At 39.7% G+C, this 21,418-nt stretch overlaps 1 protein-coding gene across 2 annotated transcripts in view; it reads right to left on the bottom strand.

The window, feature by feature from the left end:
- Positions 1-21,418, bottom strand: part of VLDLR (very low density lipoprotein receptor) — a 34,703-nt gene that overhangs the window by 4,267 nt on the left and 9,018 nt on the right. For both annotated transcript variants that reach the window (XM_032214697.1, XM_032214696.1), the window contains exons 2-15: positions 15,966-16,085; positions 11,338-11,460; positions 10,038-10,160; positions 8,761-9,141; positions 7,099-7,221; positions 6,258-6,380; positions 5,918-6,037; positions 5,707-5,832; positions 5,168-5,339; positions 3,567-3,791; positions 2,812-2,930; positions 2,261-2,400; positions 1,610-1,751; positions 425-574 (exon numbers count right to left, since the gene is read on the bottom strand). In XM_032214697.1, the coding sequence (XP_032070588.1) occupies positions 425-574; positions 1,610-1,751; positions 2,261-2,400; positions 2,812-2,930; positions 3,567-3,791; positions 5,168-5,339; positions 5,707-5,832; positions 5,918-6,037; positions 6,258-6,380; positions 7,099-7,221; positions 8,761-9,141; positions 10,038-10,160; positions 11,338-11,460; positions 15,966-16,085 (2,187 nt within the window). The remainder of the gene's footprint in view (positions 1-424; positions 575-1,609; positions 1,752-2,260; positions 2,401-2,811; positions 2,931-3,566; positions 3,792-5,167; positions 5,340-5,706; positions 5,833-5,917; positions 6,038-6,257; positions 6,381-7,098; positions 7,222-8,760; positions 9,142-10,037; positions 10,161-11,337; positions 11,461-15,965; positions 16,086-21,418) is intronic.

Here is a 21,418-nt window from a genome sequence, read left to right on the forward strand (position 1 = left end):
AGCGTACCTTAACTGACTTGCATATTATTGTGCTTTTATATCCAAATCAGAATGCCAACTGCAATTATGCAATCCAAGACCCTGGATTAGTATTTACATAAAATTTGAATTATTCAAAACATCTTGCCTCTTTATAGATTACAATTATATATTGCCAATCGGAGTTTGAGGCAAGGAGCTTATGAACCCCTGGCAGAGAAGCAGCTTTTTATGGCTTGTATCCAGGTACATCACGGCTGATAATTAAATCAGGCTGATGTTCAGATTTAATGTTCTACACAGCATGCAGTATCCATGAAATGCAGAAGCCAGGCAGTCGGGATGCTGTTTAATGGCCAAACTTAATACTTTAGCAGGAGTTGTATGCATGAGATGGCAGGACGGAAGCGCTTCCTATACAACCACAATGAGTCACAGAATATACCTTTGCATTTCAAGCCATTGTCTTGCAGGGCATCTCCATCGGGACACATGCAAGTATACTTTGGGGAACGACTGTTTATCTGGGGTGCAGGCAGGCAAAGGTATTCACAGCCTCCATTTGTCATGTTCTCATCTTCGCACCAGTTTTTCCCTGTGGGTAGAAAAGTTTTTAACATAGGTCTTCTAGGATGAAAGACCACGATTTCTAACGAAGCAGCAAAGGTTGCAGCCTACTTACTATTTGAAACAATTACAATGTCTTACTTGGCTTTCCACTTCAGATCAGGTTGAAAAGGTGCAGAGGTGGGTTCTTACCGGTTCGCACCAGTTCGGTAGAACCGGTTCGTCAAATCTACCGAACCGGTTAGAAGAGGTTCCACCAGTGGCCCCGGAAAGCAGGCCACACCTACAGAAGAGGTTCCAAAAATTTTTGAAACCCACCACTGAGAAGGTGCTACAGGAGTGCTGTACCCACTACCCCTTCCAGGATATCCAGTGCACAAGCTGAGTTACCCAATCTTTTATGTTACAAAGCAGGAGGGGGAAACTATGGCAAATTTCTGACCTATGGACTTCAAGTTGCCATAGCTGCACACCTAAAGGCACTATTTCTATTCTCAATACTAGATGGCATTTGCAAGGCATTTTGAAATGATACCACCAAAAAGTCAAAAGGAATGGACAGATTGAAATCATCCAAACGTTTTACTCCTCAGGGAGGCCTAAACAATATAGGCAGTCCTTGGCTTATGATTGGTTGCTTAACAACCAAAGTTACAATGGACATCCCATTTATGATCTGGATGTGAACTTCTAATGGCCACCCTCAGTCCTGTGACCACATGTATGGCTGTTTGCAGCATCCTGCAGTCATGTAACTTTGATTTATATATATATGCATTTTTGTTGGAAACCAGTGTTTCCTTCTGATTACTAGCAAAAAACATCCATTGAAGACAATGGATTCACTTAAAAACTGTGGCATTTTATGATCACCATAAAAAAAGTCATAAAATCAGAAGCTGGTGATCCACTTAAGACAGACATGATTTACAACCATAATTCCAGGCTCAGCTATGGTCGTAATCCCTATGGAGGACTATCTGTACTGTGTTTTTATCCCACCTGTACTTGAGAACTCAAAGAGTTTTTGCTTGGAATTTTACACCTGTGCCCCTGCTATTACCTGACTGCTGAACAAGTTCATGATATACAATGATGTCTCGAGCATCATAGAGATTGTTTACTACTGTTTGCAGCTCAGATCCTGTAAATTTGTTGGCGCTGTAGACGGCTTCGTTTTCCCAGTCTGTCCAGTAAACCGTGTCCTAGGAAGAAAAGAGCGATTATTCCAAACTGAAGGATTATTTTTTAACTTCCTCATATTTTAGTAGTGGAATGTACACTAAAGAGCATGCATTTCATTACTATAAGTTATAGGTTAAAAAAAGTAATAGGTTAAAAAAAGAAATCTCTTCCAAATGAACTCATCTTTCTTATACATTTGCTACCTTTTTGTGACCAGGGTCATTCTTTGTCTCCCATACTTTGTTTCCTGCCCCACCCAGACCAACCCTAAAGGTTGCAGGAAATACAGCAGTAATACCATAAAAAGAGACAGGACAGAAGGCTATATTTTTGGGTGCGTTTTTTTTTAAAATACTAAGTCTAGCTTCTCCAACTTCTTTTCATTGAAATTCTTATGTGAAAAAAAGGTAAGATGATGCAAGGATTTCATATATGTCTATTAAATTTTAGCAATGCAATTTCCCCACCCCTCAAAAGAACTAGATCTTGCAACCTCTCAAAATACATATCTGCAAACATTGATTCTTACCTCAAATATTGTCAAACTAAGAGGATGAGCAAGAAATTCATGGGATGCAAATATAATCCTGCGGTCTTGCCCATTCATATCCACGCTGGAAAGTTTATGCAGTTTGGAGTCAACCCAGTAAACGCGATTTTTTACGCGATCTAAACAAAAACACGTCAGTAATTAGAAGAACCGAAGAACCATGATTTAGCAACTTCCTTACTTGCTTCAACTCTCTTTAAACCTGGAGGTCTAGGGAAGTTATGAAGTAGCATTCCTGACTACACAATGGGTAAATAAAAGCCATGACAAACAGTGATTGAAAGAATTCTTATCACAGCCAGAAGAAGATGGCCATGGCCATTCAAAAGCCAAGATATAGGTAGGTCAATACCACCTAGCTAGGCATTAGTGATATTTTGGGTGGGAAGAAAAGAGAACATTTTAACATGGAATTTCATTACAGAAGGTCACTTGCCTTCAACCCTTAATATACTAGTCTAATTTAACCAATAACTCCAAGAATTCCTTAAGAAAGGAACTCCAACGTGGTATGAATAACATTAATATACCTAGTGCAATCCCATTGGGCCTTTCAATATCTGTTGTCACAAGTTGCTGCCTGTCAAGTCCATTCATCCCTGCTTTCTCAATTTTGGCTGGTTCACCCCAATCAGACCAATACATGAAGCTGTAAGAGAAACCAGGTAAGAGCTGTCATCAGTCTACTCTTGTGAGACAGTTATTTTATTTCTACCGTCTCCTTCCAAGCATGTTTCTTCTTCAACTGAATCTTAAATTTGAGCCACCTCCCCCTCCAATATATTATTTATCCTTAGGGCTCAAATGTCACTTATAGAAACTGAATGACAAAGTTCACTTCTCTTAAGGCTTTCTATTGTGTGGGTGCATTGTTCTATGTTCTGAAGAAACACAATGCTTTCTCAGCAGCTATTAATAGAGACACTCAAGTAAGATGTGTAAGCATCACTGGCAAGTATCTAATATTACAAACTAGCAATTCTTGCTATGCCACCTCCTGCTATATCTTTGTCAACATTGCTTCTGGTGTTAGCACAGCTGTGAAAGAGATTCTGAAGTGAAATTACAATCACTTTAGGATTTCTTCTGAACTGCATGGGCCCTCCCCTAGAAGACCCTCCAATATCACTCCTCAAATTATGTGATTCAGGAGTCACAGGAATCCAGGAGTGTTTAATTTCAGGAGGCTGCCTATTAGTGAAGGACAATTCTACTAAAGAGGCTTAAAGGTTCTCAGAATTAATGCTCAGATACTTCCATATTAAGTATGTAAATATGGGCTTACCCAGAAAGTGGATCGACAGCCACACACGCTGGCTCCCTTAAGTCAGTGTTAAATAAGACTTTCCTTTTAATGCCATCAAGGCTGGCCACCAAAACGGACTTTAGGGAGGAATCGGTCCAATAGATGTTCTTATAAATCCAATCAACAGCGATTCCTCCAGGACTTAGTACATTGTCTACAATCCGGCGATGTCGCACTGGTTTGTTACTAGAAGTAATTGAGGCACTAGGGAGAAACATTTCATTAAATGCAGTCACCAAGGAACAGCCTATATTTAAGCATATGTAAGCATATGGCAAAGGCACAAAGAACAGGTCATGTCTGGTTCTAAGCTAATCCTAGATCTTGCCTGGAAGTTTAGCTTCAGCTACTGTTCAATTTTTATCTACCTTTTTAAATGTTTTTCCACCAAAACTGCTTCCTACAACATTCAGATAGTTGTGTTCAAACAAAGCTTTTTAGGATAAAATCTGTCAAGAATATATAGTTGGCCAAGAGCTTCTATGGTGCTTTCAAAGTTTACCTGGCCAATTATTACAGCTAGAGTTCTCCTAGATTAGCGTAAAAAGCTCATCAATCATAACAGCAGTTGAAACAAGGCATATTGTTAATTTTTATTTTAGTGATGGCTGGTTAATGCAAAAGACATTTGGCAGGGTAGAAAGCAAGATTTTGGGAGAAAGCAAGGAGAACATTGCAGATGTTTCTATTTAGATCAGGTGTGTCCAACCTCCAAACCTCAGGAGGCATGTGACCCTAGACAGTTAGTAATATGGCCCCACAAGATCATAAACCTTTAACAATATTTTGTGCATTTATATCCATTAACTATATTACATGTTTTATTATATGCAGCCCAAGACAATTCGTCTTTACTCAATGCAGCCCAGGCAAGCCAAAAGGCTGGACATGCCTGATTTAGATTAACCCAACTGCTAGCAGACAAGAGCCAAGCATGTCATTTCCCACAGAACTATTTAGATCCTGTCCCACCAGTAGCAGTTGCCTTCACTCCACTGCCAAGAAGAAACCAAAACGTTACCCTCTCTGCTTGGACCTATAAAAACTAGAGCTATAAATGAAATACATAGGCCACTTCAGACTACTGACAAGACCCAGGTACAGATCAGATGTTGTACAGTGTCTCTAAGAAAAGCCATAAATCTTTAAAGACTGGCAGGAATTCGCTCCCGTTTAGAGACTGAATTAAGAAAGGTATTCCAAGGCAAAGCAGTGAAGGTGGAAGGGTCAATTTCTTTAGTCCTTTTTAAATTGGGAGGGGAGCTTTGACTTACTCCCTCTACTCAAAATAAGTGCTTTAAGCTATTGGAAGTTTGATATGCTTACTTTTATGAACATTATTCCCTTTTAAAAAGAACAATTGTGCTGCAAAGATTGAAAACGTGTTACTAAATTTCAGTAGGATGAGCTTGGGGAAGTCCAAAGGTTAGCCCAAAGGAAGCAAGAAGGCTATATATGTTAACCATGAATCAGAAGCATTTTTATCATAAAGAACTGACACTCACAGATTGGTTTGTAAGATATGGCAGATACGTTACGTTTTCACCATCACACAGAAAGAGCTTACACAGTTAGTTTACCTGAGGATTGCATTTGGTCCAACGTCAGCCCAAAAGATTTTGTGGTCAGCCATGTCGGCATCCAGAGCAACCACATTTCTTAGGTCTCCTATGAGCTGGGTGTAGTCCTGTCTTTCGAGAGCAAACTGCCTGATGTTCCAACGATTTGTAAAAAGCAGGCTTGGTTCTCCTCCTGCAAGAGTAAATTTGTGTAAAGCTAGGCATAAAAACCTACAGTCAATTGCTGAAGAAACAGCTCTTCCCCAAAGCTCTTGAAATAAAGTTGCAAGCCTCATGCAGGCATGGGCTTAACCATCCATGTATTCAGCCACCTTAACTGGAACTGCGTATTCAAGAGTCCAAATGCTGATAACGCTCCAGAGGGAGTCAGCAATGCAAATTTAACATGATAGCCTGGATGGGACTCTCAAATTTCAATAGATTTAGACTGGACAAACAGACCTATTTGATCAACAGTTATCAGTATAAGAAGTGTTAGTCATGCCTTTCTAAGACTCTATGACAGAATTTGAGTTGGGTATTTGTTTCCAATTACTTACCAATTGCTTTGCATACTCCTGTTTGTGGATCCATTCGGTAGCCCCGACTACATTCACATTTATAGCCCAGTTTGGTATTGACGCAAATCTGACTGCAGATACCTGGATTCTGGCATTCATCAATGTCTAGGAAGGAAAAAGATACTCATAGCTGCAACGTACTATAAACAAAGGGTAACTTCAGAAATGTTTTCTTTTTCAGGATCTTTACCTCCACATGTTTTTCTGTCTATCAACTCAAAGCCAGCTGGACAATCACATTCGTAACTTAAAACCAGATCTCTGCAGATGTGAGAGCAGCCTCCATTGTTCAACAAACATTCATTTACATCTGAAAAGGAGAAGAATTAGTAATGCCATTCAAGTTGTTATTTATTTGGATGAATCAGCAATGCAAATATTTCAAAGAGGGAAAACTGTAAAACTCTGTGCAACTATAGAGCTTCCGGATTGGAATTGGGTCCTTTGACAATAGATGCTGCATTATTCCTTGAGATGAGAAATTGTTTCATTACTTTTACTTATAGTTGGCTTTCTTAACTACAACTTACGGCATTCGTTGAGAGGCTCATCACTCCAGTCCCTGCAGTCCTGTTTCTGGTTGCACACTTTGTTGAAATCTATGCACTCACCACTACTACACAAGAATTTTCCAGGTCCAGTGCACTGATTAACTGGAGGATGGAAAGAAAAGCCACAATTAAATAAATAGCTCCATGCTCAACTTAATGCCTCCTTGTGGCATAACTCAATTATCCATTTCAGGGAATCAATACCACCATATTTTTCAGAGTATAAGACGTACTGGAGGATAAGATGCACCAAGATTTTGAAGAGGCAAATTTAAAAAGTTTTTGCACTCTGCAGACCTCACAAAAACAGTCCGTTTTTTGCGAAAATGGGCCCATTTTTTCCAAACAAAAGGGCATGCCTAGCCTTTAGGAGGCTTGTAGAGTGCTCCTGAGGCTGGGGGGGGGGGGGGCAAAAACGAGCAAAAAATGGCATGGTTTTCGCTCATTTTTGCCCTCCCCAGCCCCCAGGACCACTCTGGAAGCCTCCTAAAGGCTATGCACGGCCATTTTGGTGAAGGGACTGAGTTTTGGGAGGCCAAAAATGCTGTATTCAGTGTATAAGACACACCCAGATTTTCACCCTCTTTTTTATACTCTGAAAAATATGGTATTTTATGATAAATCAGGAAAGTTGTAACACTGAGCTGCAGTAATATAAAAGTCTCAAAGGGCATGATCCAAGAAGCAAATATAACCAACTGAAGAAATCTTTCATGGAAATTACCACAAGGTTCTCTAGAACATGGCATAAGGAATATGGCTCCTACATATTCAGGTTACATACTGACATCTGCAAACTCTTAAAGTTCTTGTTGCTTACCAGCATGACAGTTCACTTCATCAGTCCCATCTATACAATCTCGTACACCATTACACTGTCTGGTTCCATGAATACAGTTGCCATCCTCACATCTGAATTGGTCAGGTCTGCAGGTCCGAGAAGCTGAATAGAGGAGATACCATTTAAGGACAACGCTTCTATCAGCTATTCATGCCAATAGTTTTAACTGAAACAATTTATTCATTAGAAAATTAAATATCTACTATATGCTAATGTGAAATTCCTTAGGATCAGAGTGGCATTTATATCTGACTTAAGAAATTAATATCTATTATCCCAAGTACACATTTAAAATGTTCCATCATTCTGCAGAACCTTGGAAATCGTATAAACACCAGTGTCTGGTTTTTTATCTCCTTTTCCAAGGACTTGAATTTTAAGGACAAGGATATTCACTACACACAATGGGAAGAGAATTAATTTTGTGGAATTAAAACAATAAGTGAAAACCTACTAAATATATTTTTCAAAAAGAATGATTATCAATACCAACTGAGTTCCAAATAGGCCAGGTTTGATCATTCCTTCATAAAATAACTATGTCTCTTCAATTCAAATTATTAAGAAAATTTGAATAGTACATCTCTACTTAATTTTACTAAGAAAGGAACCTTTTTTAAAATTAATCCTTTTTTTTAGAGAACTACAAAATATCAGAAAATACATACTTTTAGCTATACCCCACAAACCGAGATATAACCAGAATTGTTGGACTGATAAATATCACAAAACATCTTTGAAGTTTAGGTTTTCAAATATATATGAATGCGATGAATCTCATCCCAGAATTCATTTTAAATGTTTTATGATAATCAGAACTGATTATGGAGATTTTTGATAGGTAACACCAGTCCTATAATTACACAACATAAATTGTACTATTCCAGATAGTATTAACCAAAAGACAAGCAAATTATTATACTTTTCCATCTTTAATGATAAAACCAAATTAGTCAAGTCTTTTTATTTGTTTAACTGGAAAAACCACCAATAATGATTCATGCTGCTTTTAAACTGTACTTCAATGACATAAATTGATTTTACATACGAACTTACACAATTCCTGGTATTAGCTACTAGGTTTATTATCACAAAACTCTGGAAAATTAAAATACAGTCAGTGATATTTACAAAGACTTCTGAAAACTACAATAAATAAATTCATTCAAAGTATAACTCTTTGTGGATCCATTGAATTTTTTTGCCCCAATAGGTTTTTGGGGTTTTCTGTAGAAATCCATTCTGTACCAAAACATTGAGGAGAGATATTTTAAATGTTTGTACATCTCAAGATCAATGTATAGAAGCAATAACATTTTTATTCAGAGCTTTATGATTCTGTCACTGTTTACTTTTTTGTTTAAACTCTGTTTTAGGGTGAAAATAGTGAACACTATCTAAGGATCTGGCTGGAAAGTCCTTAATCATAGTTCTGTCTCCATAAAAGTTTGTAAGGAACTCTTAAACAAATTACTATCCCTACCCAGATGATCTTACAAGGTTGTTGCAGGTCAAAAAAGACGCTATGTACTTTGCCTTAAGCTTCTGAAGGAAAAGTAGGAAACAAGTCTAATAAATTTTTAACAATCATTTTTGGTTTCCAATAAAACTTCTGTTGCCAAGTGACAGCTTCTTACTTACGGCAATTGATTTCATCGCTTCCATCCTTACAGTCCGTATCGCCATCACAGCGCCATTTCTTGTGAAAACACTCATCCCCCGAATCGCAAAGCATTTCACTGTCCCCACACTTCGCCGTTTGGATAGGCTGATGGCCACACTGTTCCGGAGATTCATCTGACCTGTCAGTGCAGTCGGCTTCCCCATCGCACACCCAGTTAATTGGGATGCAGATGTCGCTTTCGCTTGTGCACTGGAAGTCCCCTGATCCACAGGTAGAAGTGGCGCAGCCCTCCTCATCGGTCCCATCACTGCAGTCCTCCTGCCCATTACAGGCAAAGTATTTTGAGATGCACTGCCCATTAGCACATGTGAATTCTTCAGGGTTACATGTTATGTTGGCTAAAGGAACAGTTGAAATAATTTGATTTAGCAAACAGTGCTGCTTCTTGGGAAGCCAGTAAGAAATGTAAACAGAATATTGCTATCCTGGTGAGATTAATTTCTAGGTCTGTGCCCAAACTGCCATTTAATCTAGCATTCTAACATTTCGGCAATCAGGGCTTAGCAAGGTTCAAGCTGCTGGATACTGGAAGAACTGTATGCAACACAGAAACTGCATGACTGATGAAACTGCCTAATTTATGTTCTATCTGTCCTATACAGTGAAAATGTCCGTTTTTAGGACAGCTTAACCTACTATAAAATAGCATCTTGAAAGAACTATTTCTAATGGATATAGCATTGTTTTAGTTTTATTTCAAGTGATTTAGGCCTCATTACAGAAGGCCCGATTTTTACATAATATTTAAGCTAATGTCCTTGCTATATTAGGCACTAATGCTTAAAATTAATGTCATATCTCCTTAAGATGTCCCAGTTCCTCAAAACAATAATAGGACTTTGGCAAGCCCTAATTACACTCTTAGCTAGTTTAATGTAGTGGTTAAGGCAAGAGGCTAAAAACTGAGAGGCTGAGTTCTAGTCCCACTGCCTTAAGCACAGAACCAGCTTGCTGACTATGAGCCAGTCATTCTCTTTCAGTCCTAGGAAGGAAGCAGTGACAAACCACTTCTGAAATATTGCCGAGTAAACTGCAGGGCCTAGTTCAAGAGTTAACACTGACAAGGGAACCAAAGCAACGTTTACTTTTAGGAGTTACAGGAACTAGAGGAGGAGGAATAATATCTCTGTTCAGAATCTTATTAGTATAACGAAACACTTTCTAATTTTTATGGGGAAATTATGGCACAGCCTAGTTAGCTAAAACCCTTTCATGCCCAGTAACTATGGCTTACCACAGCCTTCTTCATCGGTACCATCACCACAGTCATTTTCTCCATCACATTTCCAGGATACAGGAATGCATTGAGTTGATAGAGGACCACAGCTGATTTCACCTATCGTACATTTTCTTTTATCTATAGAAAAGTGATTAAGGGTTTGCTTAGGTGCTTTTTGAAGACAGTTCAGTCTGAAGAGTCAGGACCTTTCTTCAAATCAAGGGTGACCTATATGCAAAAGCCATAAAACCTTTTCTCAAACTCCCTAGAGCCCCATCTGCCAAAACTGTTTGGAAGTTGCAGCAGCTTCTCACAATTCTGGGGCCAAACATACCCATAAAATATACCTAAAATGTTTAGTAGAATCCCCAAATTTACCTCAATCTTTGTATATTCCATCCCCACACATTTTGTCCTATTAGTCTACCTCCAAAGTATTAAATGTTATCTTCAATCCCCAAAAGGTTTCCCCTCCTTCATTTAGATGGTGATGTTTGCATCTTTTTTACAGTTTTAGCATGAAAGCAAAGCTACACAATGACGTGCATATTATCTGCTACAGAAGTGCAGGAATTGCCCATCCAGAGGCAAATAAGCCATGTAGCATTATACTAAGTATTTCAGGATACTTTGGGAATAATCTCTATAGTGAGGACATATCTTCATTTAATACAATATTGTATGGATCTATTTGAAATGTGTGATGCTCTATAGACATTTAAAATAATAAGCTATCAGAACTAATTATACCAAGTAGAGATTCTCTTCGGGACCAGTCAGTTTGTTATTAAGGTTTGTATATAATCTAAATTTAGTGGTTGTTTTTATCTCTATCATAAAACAAAATATCATGTTACTATGGCCTCTCCCATTAAGTTGAAAGTTCTCAAATACTGCTTTTAGCCTGGTCCCTTCCAATTCTGTGAATGAGATGGGTGGTCTGGAAGTTTGATAGTGAAATAAACAAACAAAATTTGCATAACCAAGTAATCTGAAGAACATTAGAATGGTGAAGCTGTACTTTCAATTGAAAGAAAGTATTTTGACTGAATAATGCCATAAAAGCTTGAACCTGAAATTATTTCAGGCCTACTTATCTGTTATCTATGGGCCAGCTCAATCTGAAGAACGTTATGGGGTGGAAAAGGCATGTGTGAATTCTGAAGGACAGGAGGGACATAAATCTAACAACAGATCTTTACTGACGGCCTACTTTATACAGATGAATTATGTATTGATGCATAGGCAGTTTAGTTCTGTCTTTAAAAGGGAAGATGGTGCAGTCGACCTGCAGCATAGATGTCAGCCTACTCACAGCAAATCTCAGATCCTTCATCAGAGCCATCTTCACAGTCAGGATCTCCATCACACTGCCACCTGTTTGGTATACACTGCCCATTCTGGCAAACAAAATCTGTTGCAGAACATGTCTTCTTCACTGTATAAGAGTAATATTTTGTTAAATTTGCCTAAAATATAGGAAAAACTCTGCTGCATAGTTTCAAGTGCTCTGCTTAAAAGTTATTTCGAATTTTCCCTTCCAGAATTGTTCAAAGCCTCACCCCTATTTGATAGCATAGCAGACCTACGACTCTGAAAACAAGTAACAGCCAGGTTTTTTTTTTAATTAATTGCTGGAACAGCTTCATTTCTCAGAAAGACACGTAGCCAATTTTATCCTAGTTACTACACAGGAGCCTGATAGCACTTTTTAAAACAGATTTAAGACTTTCAACAGATATTATTATTAAAAGGCATACGTTTCTATAAGCTAAAATTTATACCATCAGATTTACAGAATGGCTAAACTGATGTAGGATTTAAACGAGGGCGAGTTACGGAGCACAGATTGGTTATGAAGATACAGATTACATATGAAAGTTGGTTTGGCGTAGTTGTTAAGGCACCAGTCTAGACATTGTGAGATTGTGAGTTCTAGTCCTGCCGTAGTCATAAAAGCAAACTAGATGACTGAGTCAGCCACTCTGTTTCAGCCCAACTCACCTCAGAGGACTGTTGTTGTGGGAAAAATAGGAGAAAAATATGTTGGATATATTCACTGCCTTGAAATTATTTGTAAAAAAATAATAAAGGCAGGATAAAAATAAACATGAGACAGATACACTATATTGCCAAAAGTATTCACTCACCTGCCTTTACTCGCATATGAACTTACTGTAAGTGACATCCCATTCCTAATCCATAGGGTTCAACATGACGTCGGTCCACCCTTTTCAGCTCTTCTGGGAAGGCTGTCCACAAGGTTTAGGAGTGTGTTTATGGGAAATTGTGACCATTCTTCCAGAAGCGCATTTGTGAGGTCACACACTGAGGTTAGACGAGAAGGCCTGGCTCTCAGTCTTCGCTCTAATTCATCCCAAAGGTGGTCTATTGGGTTGAGGTCAGGACTCTGTGCAGGCCAGTCAAGTTCCTCCACACGAGACTCTGTCACCCATGTCTTTATGGACCTTGCTTTGTGCACTGGTGCACAGTCATGTTGGAAGAGGAAGGGGCCAGCTTCAAACTGCTCCCACAAAGTTGGGAGCATGGAATTGTCCAAAATGTCTTGGTATGCTGAAGCATTCAGAGTTCCTTTCACTGGAACTAAGGGTCCAAGCCCAGCTCCTGACAAACAACCCCACACCATAATCCCCCCTCCACCAAATGTTACAGTTGGCACAATGCAGTCAGAAAAATACCGTTCTCCTGGAAACCGCTGAACCCAGACTCGTCCATCAGATTGCCAAATGGAGAAGTGATTCATCACTCCAGAGAACGCATCTCCACTGCTCTAGAGTCCAGTGGCAGCGTGCTTTACACCACTGCATCCAATGCTTTTCATTGGACTAGGTGATGTATGGCTTGGATGTAGCTGCTCGGCCATGGAAACCCATTCCATGAAGCTCTCTTGAGCTAATCTGAAGGCCACATGACGTTTGGAGGTCTGTAGCGATTGACTGCAGAAAGTTGGCGACCTCTTCACACTATGCACCTCAGCATCCGCTGACCCCACTCCATCAGTTTATGTGACCTACCACTTCATAGCTAAGTTGCTGTCGTTCCCAAACACTTCCACGTTCTTATAATATAGCTGACAGTTGACTGTGGAATATTTAGGAGCAAGGAAATTTCACGACTGGATTTGTTGCACAGGTGGCATCCTATCACAGTTCCACGCTGGAATTCACTGAGCTCCTGAGAGTGACCCATTCTTTCACAAATGTTTGGAATGTTTGGAATGTTTGGAATGTTTATTATAATTTATAGGCCGCCCTTTTCCCTGAGGGGACTCAGGGCGGCTTACAAAACACGGGAAAGGGGGTACAAAGACAAAAGACATAAGACAATACATAATATTAAAAATAGAGCACAACATTCATTCATCATTCGGGAGGGGACAAACTAAGATTTTTCATCCCCAGGCCTGACGGGCTAGCCAGTTCTTGAGGGCTGTGCGGAAGGCCTGGGCGGTGGTGAGGGTGCGAATCTCCACGGGGAGATTGTTCCATAGCGTCGGAGCTGCAACTGAGAAGGCTCTCCTCCGCGTAGTCGCCAGTCGGCACTGACTGGCGGATGGGATTCGGAGGAGGCCTACCCTGTGCGATCTGATGGGACGCAGGGAGGTAATTGGCAGAAGGCGGTCTCTCAAATAGCCAGATCCACTACCATGGAGCGCTTTGTGAGTGGTAAGTAGGACCTTGAAGTGCACCCGGAGACCAACAGGTAGCCAGCGCAGCTCACGGAGGATCGGTGTTATGTGGGCGAACCGTGGTGCGCCCACAATCACTCGCGCGGCCGCATTCTGGACTAGCTGAAGTCTCCGGGTGCTCTTCAAGGGCAGCCCCATGTAGAGCACATTGCAGTATTCCAGCCTAGAGGTCACAAGGGCTCGAGTGACTGTTGTGAGGGCCTCCCGGTTCAGGTAGGGCCGCAACTGGCGCATCAGGCGAACCTGAGCAAATGCCCCCCTGGTCACAGCTGACAAATGATGGTCGAAACTCAGCTGTGGGTCCAGGAGGACTCCCAAGTTGCGGACCCTGTCTGAGGGGTATAAATTTTGTCCCCCCAGCCTGATTGATGGAACATTAACCAAATTTTTGGGAGGAAAACACAACAGCCACTCGGTCTTTTCCGGGTTGAGCACCAGTTTGTTAGCTCTCATCCAGTCTTTAACAGCCTCAAGGCCCCGGTTCATCACTTCCACCGCTTCATTGAGTTGGCACGGGGCGGACAGATACAACTGTGTATCGTCCGCATATTGGTGGTATTTTATCCCGTGCCTCCGAATGATCTCGCCCAGCGGTTTCATGTATATGTTAAATAGTAGGGGGGATAAGACCGAACCCTGCGGCACCCCACAAGTAAGGGGCCTCGGGGACGATCTCTGCCCCCCCACCAACACCGACTGCGACCTGTCCGAGAGGTAGGAGGAGAACCACTGCAGAACAGTGCCTCCCACTCCCACCTCCCGCAGTCGTCGCAGAAGGATACCATGGTCGATGGTATCGAAACAGTATGCATGCCTAGGTACTTGATTTCATACACCTGTGGCCATGAAAATGATTGGAACACCTGATTCTGGTTATTTGGATGGGTGAGCGAATACTTTTGACAATATAGTGTAGATTCAGGGAAGGCCTGTGATACACAGCTGTCTTCTCTGATGCCATTCAGAGAGAGCAACTCGCTTATTACTAGGACTTTCTTTCACTTTGCCTAAAGTTAACACCAACTCTGCCTTCTGCAGAGGTTTCTTTGAGCCCAGACTTTTATGTTTCACTTTTGGCAATATAGTGTGTATGTGCGAATTCTTTTGGCAATATAGTTTGTATGTGCCTTTTCCAATAACAATTTATTCAAAGCCCATTCTTTGTTGAGACTTTTAGCACTAGCCTGAAACCTTTGTTGCCTACAAGTAGGCAACAAGTACAGCAAATTTTCACTCAATATTGTTGCTAAATGAGGTTATACCTTTAAATATTATTTGTTAATTGGAAAAGGCATTGTCAAAATCTAGTTTTTAGCTCCTATAGACTAATATAATTATTCTCCTTCAGTGTTTAGATAACACAGCCAGAGTTGTGTATGCTAGATATTAGATAATAATATAACAAGAGTCTAGCAGCATCATGGAAAAGCAACCATGCAGAATAGGAACATCTATGACCCTTTTAAAAAAGGAGATGCATGTTCAATTCTTCTATCTACAATGAGAAGGAAATCATACTCTTTCAATATCCTGCATTTCCAGCCGCATCCTGGAAAATGGTAAGAGCAGAACTAAGATAGCCTCAACTCACTACACAAGAACCCTTTTTAATTAGGTCTGAAATCTGAGAAGCAAAGACACTAAGAAGCAAAGACGTTTTTCTAGCAATTGGGAGTAGATTTTTAGATGTCTGCTCTTTCTGTCTAACTCAGGTCAAAGAAATGGCATTGCAAGAAGCCCAGTTCTGCTTGTAGGCTTCAATACCAAGGTCAATATGAAACTTGATATAACTAGCATTCCTATCCTAAACTATTCAGATTATGGCTACTATTCTCACAGTTGCTTTACATGGTTGGATGCTTTGATAACCCTTCTTAAAATTTGAACCACTATTGTTGTTGTTTTATAATTGTTGTTCTTTCTGGCTGGCTGTCAGAGCCATGCTGAATTATTTATAAGAATACCTTGCTAGTAGCATTGAGCCAGTTCAGTGTAGTGATTAGTGTGAGTCATAGTCCCACCTCAGGCACAAAGCCAGCTGAGTGACCTTGGGTCAGTCACTCTCTCTCTCTCAATCCTAGGAAGGAGGAAATGGCAAACCACTTCTGAAAAACCTTGCCAAGAAAACTGCAGGGACTTGTCCAGGAAGTCATCGGAGTTAAGATGACTCAAATACATATAAAAAACCAAACCCTACTACTAAGAGACTGGGTCAGTGGCCATGTTAAGCTTACCGCATGCTAGTTCATCACTGCCATCAGAGCAATCTTCATCCCCATCACATCGCCACACCAGAGTTATGCAGCGGCCATTGTGACATTGAAATTGTGATTCATCACATGTTACCCTTGTACCTTGAATTAAGAAACAGATTACAATTAGATCCAATAGATTTTGAAGCAGCAGAACATGTCAAAGTTTAAGAATGACAATTCCAGTCATCTAGGAACTAAAGTAAAGTTTTTCAAGTGATTATGAAGTGATTGCTCCTAAAATGCCATTCTTCATGCAGCTCAGTTAATACTGCAGTTTTAAAAAAGGAGCAGCTCTGATACATTATTTATTACTATTATTTATTAAACTTGATTTAGGCTAAGATTGACATAGCTATTTCTAAAAGTTGGTAGAATCAATATGTTGGGCAAATAATCACTGAGATAATATAAGGAAATTTGGAGATACTTACTTTTTAATATTTTTTTATAAAACAGCATCACATATGGAGGCATATGTACATACTTCTATTTATTTATCTATACAGAAATTCTACATCACCCCATTTCCAAGAGAAGATACCTAAATACTTTAAAAATGAATTAGGTGAGGTATTAATCTATTAAGGAATCTTACACGCAACACTGGGGAAGAAATCTATGGAATATTTAGAGAAGTAGCTTAGTTTTTTCCAAATCAAATACTATTTCCTTTCTAAATTCTAAACTTGTATATACAGTACAAGGAACGCTTAGCACCCAGTCTCAAAACTTGATAAAACTCCCAGGGCTGAGAAAGTGACATGTCATTTAAGGGGAAAGGTTTTAATTTCTTTGGAGAAACTTTATAAAACATAGTTGTATTTGGTTGATCATTGACCAAATAAACATTACAATTATGGATTTGTAAAAAATGCAGAGAATATCTGAAAATACTGTAAATAACATTCGCGTAAGAGAAGAAAATTAGAGTTAATTATGAATGAACCATCTGAATCAAGCAAAATCTGATTCAAATAATCTTTATTTCAATTTGGAAAATTGATCTTATTCAGAAAATCAGTCTTATTCAGATATTCAAGTTAAATCATTCATTTCCACATCAATCAAGAAAAAGCTATTTCAGAACATAAACCAAAGCATCATCCAAATAGCAAATCTAAATATATCTTCTGCCTACTCCTGGGTTTTAAGAAGATTTATATTTTATAAAGTACCCCATTCATCCTGATGAAGATAACAAATTATTGAAGGGTTTAAAAAAAACTAGTTTTTTCTTTCCTCAGCAATGGGAAAGAAAGTTGAGCCAAGTAAGGAATCCAGTAACATAATTTGTCAGTGATTGGTACAAAAATGGAGAAACTGATTTGCAAAATTGTACTTCAAGTGTACTCTAGCAGGAAGTACTAAAAACTAAAGGTCATTTTGAAAGATTAAACAGAAAAGTATTTAAGAACTTATCTTTTGATGCTGAAAGCACACTACACTGGAGGAAAAAAAAATAGCTGCAACACTGTGGTGCAAATATAAATTGGACATCAAATATATTGTCTTGGCACACTTAAGAACTGTTCCCTTATTCGATCTTGAAAGAGATGTTTTCCCCCCTTTTTCAGATTTTAATTACAGAGATATCCACATACTATCTATCTTAGACCTAGAAACTCATGAAAATACAAAGGAAACAAATGCATCCTTCATATATGTCTAGATATGGAAGATGCATAGCACTTATGAGAGGCACCAACGACTTGCTTATTCTGGCATTACGTTTTGGGGTTGATAGCACTTACAGTATTTGACAGACTGGTTTTTAGAAACTTTGCTTTAGCGTAAGAACTACTAACTCCTCCCTTTCCCTCATCACTCCCCTCCAAAAATATCCCAACACCTTGGATACAAGCTCATGGGGAATCTAAATAAAATCCAACTTCATATTATCACTATAAAACTAACAAAATGAGATGTGCATGTAAGGTATTGGTTAAAGTGAAGATTGTATTTTACCACTTTCTATAAAAACATGGTCTATGCTATAGAAGGATATGGAAGAGGGTTATAATAGGAAGCATAGGATATTATGATAAAAATGCCTTATCAGGGAAATGGATGGGCTATAAGTTTAATAAATATATAACATGCACATATAAATTACTACTATAGGGAAAAAACCAAATACTATTATTCATACGGTATGATAGAATAATAAAAGAACTGGAAAAGGACTGATGTAGTTCCCATCTTCAAAAAAGAAAAAAAATGGATCCAGGAAACTACAGACCTATCAGCCTGACATCAATACCTGGGAAGATTCTGGAAAAAGAAAATCAAGAACAAATCTGCAAACACCTAGTGGCAAAGAAAGTCATAACCAGAAGCCAATATGGATTTGCCAAAAAAAAACCAATGCCAAACAAGTCTATTGCATTCTTTGACAAAGTGACAAAATCAGCGAACCAGATAAATGTTGTGGATACAGTTTACTTGGCCTTCAGAAAGTAAGAAAGGCATTTGATAAAATAGACCACAACCTACTACTTGATAAGATAGGATAATGCGGATTAGACAGTATCACCACCAGACTGGTGACAAACAGCACTCAACATGTAATCCTTAATGGAACTTCATCTATATCAAGGGAAGTATACAGTGGAGTACCCCAAGGCTCTGCCTTAGGCCCAGTACTCCAATAGCTTCATCAATAATTTAGATGAGGGGATAGATGGGAACTCATCAAATTTGCAGAAGAAGCCAAACTAGGAGGAATAGTCAACACTCCAGAAGATAGGCTTAAGATACAGACGGATCTCGACAGACTTGAATGCTGAGCCCTATCTAACAAAATGAAATTTAATGGTAAAAAAGTATGGTTCTACATTTAGGCAAGAAAAAACAAACACACAGGTATAGTAGATGTTACTTGGCTCAATACTAGCAACTGCAAGAGGGATCTTGGAGTCTTGGTGGACAATCACTTAAATATGAGCCAGAAGCTGCCAAAAAAAACCAATGCAATCCTAGGCTGCATTAACAGATGGCTAAGATCAAGATCATGTGAAGTGTTAGTACCACTTTATAATGCCTTGATAAGACTTGAAAAGATCACACTTGCAATATTGCATACAGTTTTGGTTGCCATGATGTAAAAAAGATGGTGAGACTCCAGAAAGAGTGCAAAGAAGAGAAAAGAAAAAGTTAGAGAACTGGAGGCTAAAATATAGGAAGAACAGTCGAAGCAACTGGGCATATCGTTTAATGAAAAGAAGGACAAGGGGTAACATGATAGCAGTGTTCTAATATCTGAAGGGCTGCCACAAAGAAGAGGGCATTAACCTATTCTCCAAAGCACCTGAAAGTATAACAAGAAGCAAAGGATGGAAACTAATCAAGAAGAAAACCAATCTAAAACTAAGGAGAAATTTCTTGACAGAACAATTAAATCAATGGAATGAGTTGCCTCCAGAAGTTGTGAGTGCTCCAACACTGAAGGATTTAAAGAAGAAATTGGACAACCATTTGTCTGAAATGGTATATAGTTTCCTGCCTGAGCAGTGATTGAACAAGAAGATCTCCAAGGTCCCTTCCAACTCTGTTATTCTGTTAATAAGAGCAATAAATTTATCAAGGACACAATTCCATAGCACATGGATGCTTGATGTTATCTGCCATAACACAAGCTTGTTGTTTCATCATACATAAGAATAAGAGAAAATTGCCTTAGCAATTTTAGATCACTGATTAGTGATCTCAAACTGGCAGCAGTTTTACAGAATCTCTTATGACAAAAGTTCCCATCCCATATGAAGATACCAGAGATTAAATTGAGACATCTCACAGATAAAATTGAAGCATGTATCCACCATGGAGGCAACAGTCCTTCCAATATAGCAAAATTACGAGTTTCATTTCCTTGGGGCGGAAGAGCTACTGCTTGCTCATATCTTACCTATACAGCACTGGCAGAAAAAGAGCTACCTATTGTGTAATCCATAAAAAGTGAAATACCACCACCTTGGGAAGGCCTTGATAGGTGGATAAAAATGTCAAACCCAGTCTAAACATCTGGCTGGCTGTGCGACAAACAATATTACAATTCAAGTAGATGAGCACCTGCCACACAACTGCCCAAACTGTCAATAAAAAAAGAAAAAAATCGTCTGGATAGTGGACATGGCAGTTCTCGCAGGCCGCAGAAGAGAAGAGAAATAACTAGAGAAAAAAAAATACAAAACCTTCAAATAGAAATAGAACAACTATGGAAAAAGAAAGCAAAGATAATGGTAACAGGTACCTTGCCTTGGATGCAATCTCAAAATATCTGGAGCGTAACTTGAACACTATTGATATTGACAAAATCACCATCAATTGCAAAAGGTAGCTGTATTTGGAGCAACTTATATACTGCAACAATATTTGTAACACCAACAAACACCAACATCTGACTATCTCAAGTACTTGGGAAGAATTCAATAGGTAAATTCAATAGGTAAATTCAATAGGTAGTTCCTCGCAGATCCCTGCTCCAGAGAATGTCGGGTGTGAGTCCCTTCTTGTGAGGTTGGACCTAGGGGGTCAAGTAGGCTTGTTGCTGATGTACCTACCTCCCAGCTGCGTCAAAACAGCCCTGCCTGCGCTCCTAGAGTCAGTAGCCGGACTGGTGGTTGAGTTCCCCAGACTTATAGTACTGGGGGATTTCAATCTGCCATCTCTTGGCGAACACTCTGATGGGGCCCAGGAGTTCATGGCTTCCATGGCAACCATGGACTTGACCCAGGTAATTCAGGGTCCGACTCATGTGGCGGGACACACGCTTGGCCTTGTGTTTCTCTCGGAGCAGTGGAGACGTGATCTGGAATTAAAGGGGATTGAGATCTCGCCCTTGTCATGGACAGATCACTTCCTGTTGAGGCTTGATTTCCGGAAGCTATTCCCCCACTGCAGGGAGGTGGAGCTGATTAAATGGTTCCGTCCCAGGCATCTGATGGACCCATTGGGATTTCAGACGGAGCTTGGGGAGATACCTGACTCCCTTGCCCACAATTCGACTGAGTCCTTGGTCGCTGCATGGAATACTGCAGCGGCTAGGGCACTAGATCGGATTGCGCCTTTGTGGCTTCTCCACGGCAGTGGATCGAGGGCGCCTTGGTTTACCGAGGAACTCCGGGCGATGAAGTGCCAAAAGAGATGCCTAGAGAGACGCTGGAGGGCTAGTAACTCCGAATCCGATCGAACACTACTGAGAACCTTTATTAGGTCTTATTTAGTGGCGATACAGGCGGCAAAATGTGCCCATTTTTCCGCCCTTATTGCATCTGCAGAATCTCACCCGGCCGCCCTGTTTAGGATAACTCGCTCCCTTCTGAAAGGGAGGGATGCGAGTGAACCCTTACAGGGAAGAGCTGAGGAATTTGTTCAGTTTCTGTCGGAAAAATGTCACTCAGACTCGGATGGACGTGGACTCCATTTGGACAGTA

This window comes from Thamnophis elegans, chromosome 3 (assembly GCF_009769535.1).
Source record: "Thamnophis elegans isolate rThaEle1 chromosome 3, rThaEle1.pri, whole genome shotgun sequence".
Taxonomy (NCBI): Eukaryota; Metazoa; Chordata; class Lepidosauria; order Squamata; family Colubridae; genus Thamnophis; species Thamnophis elegans.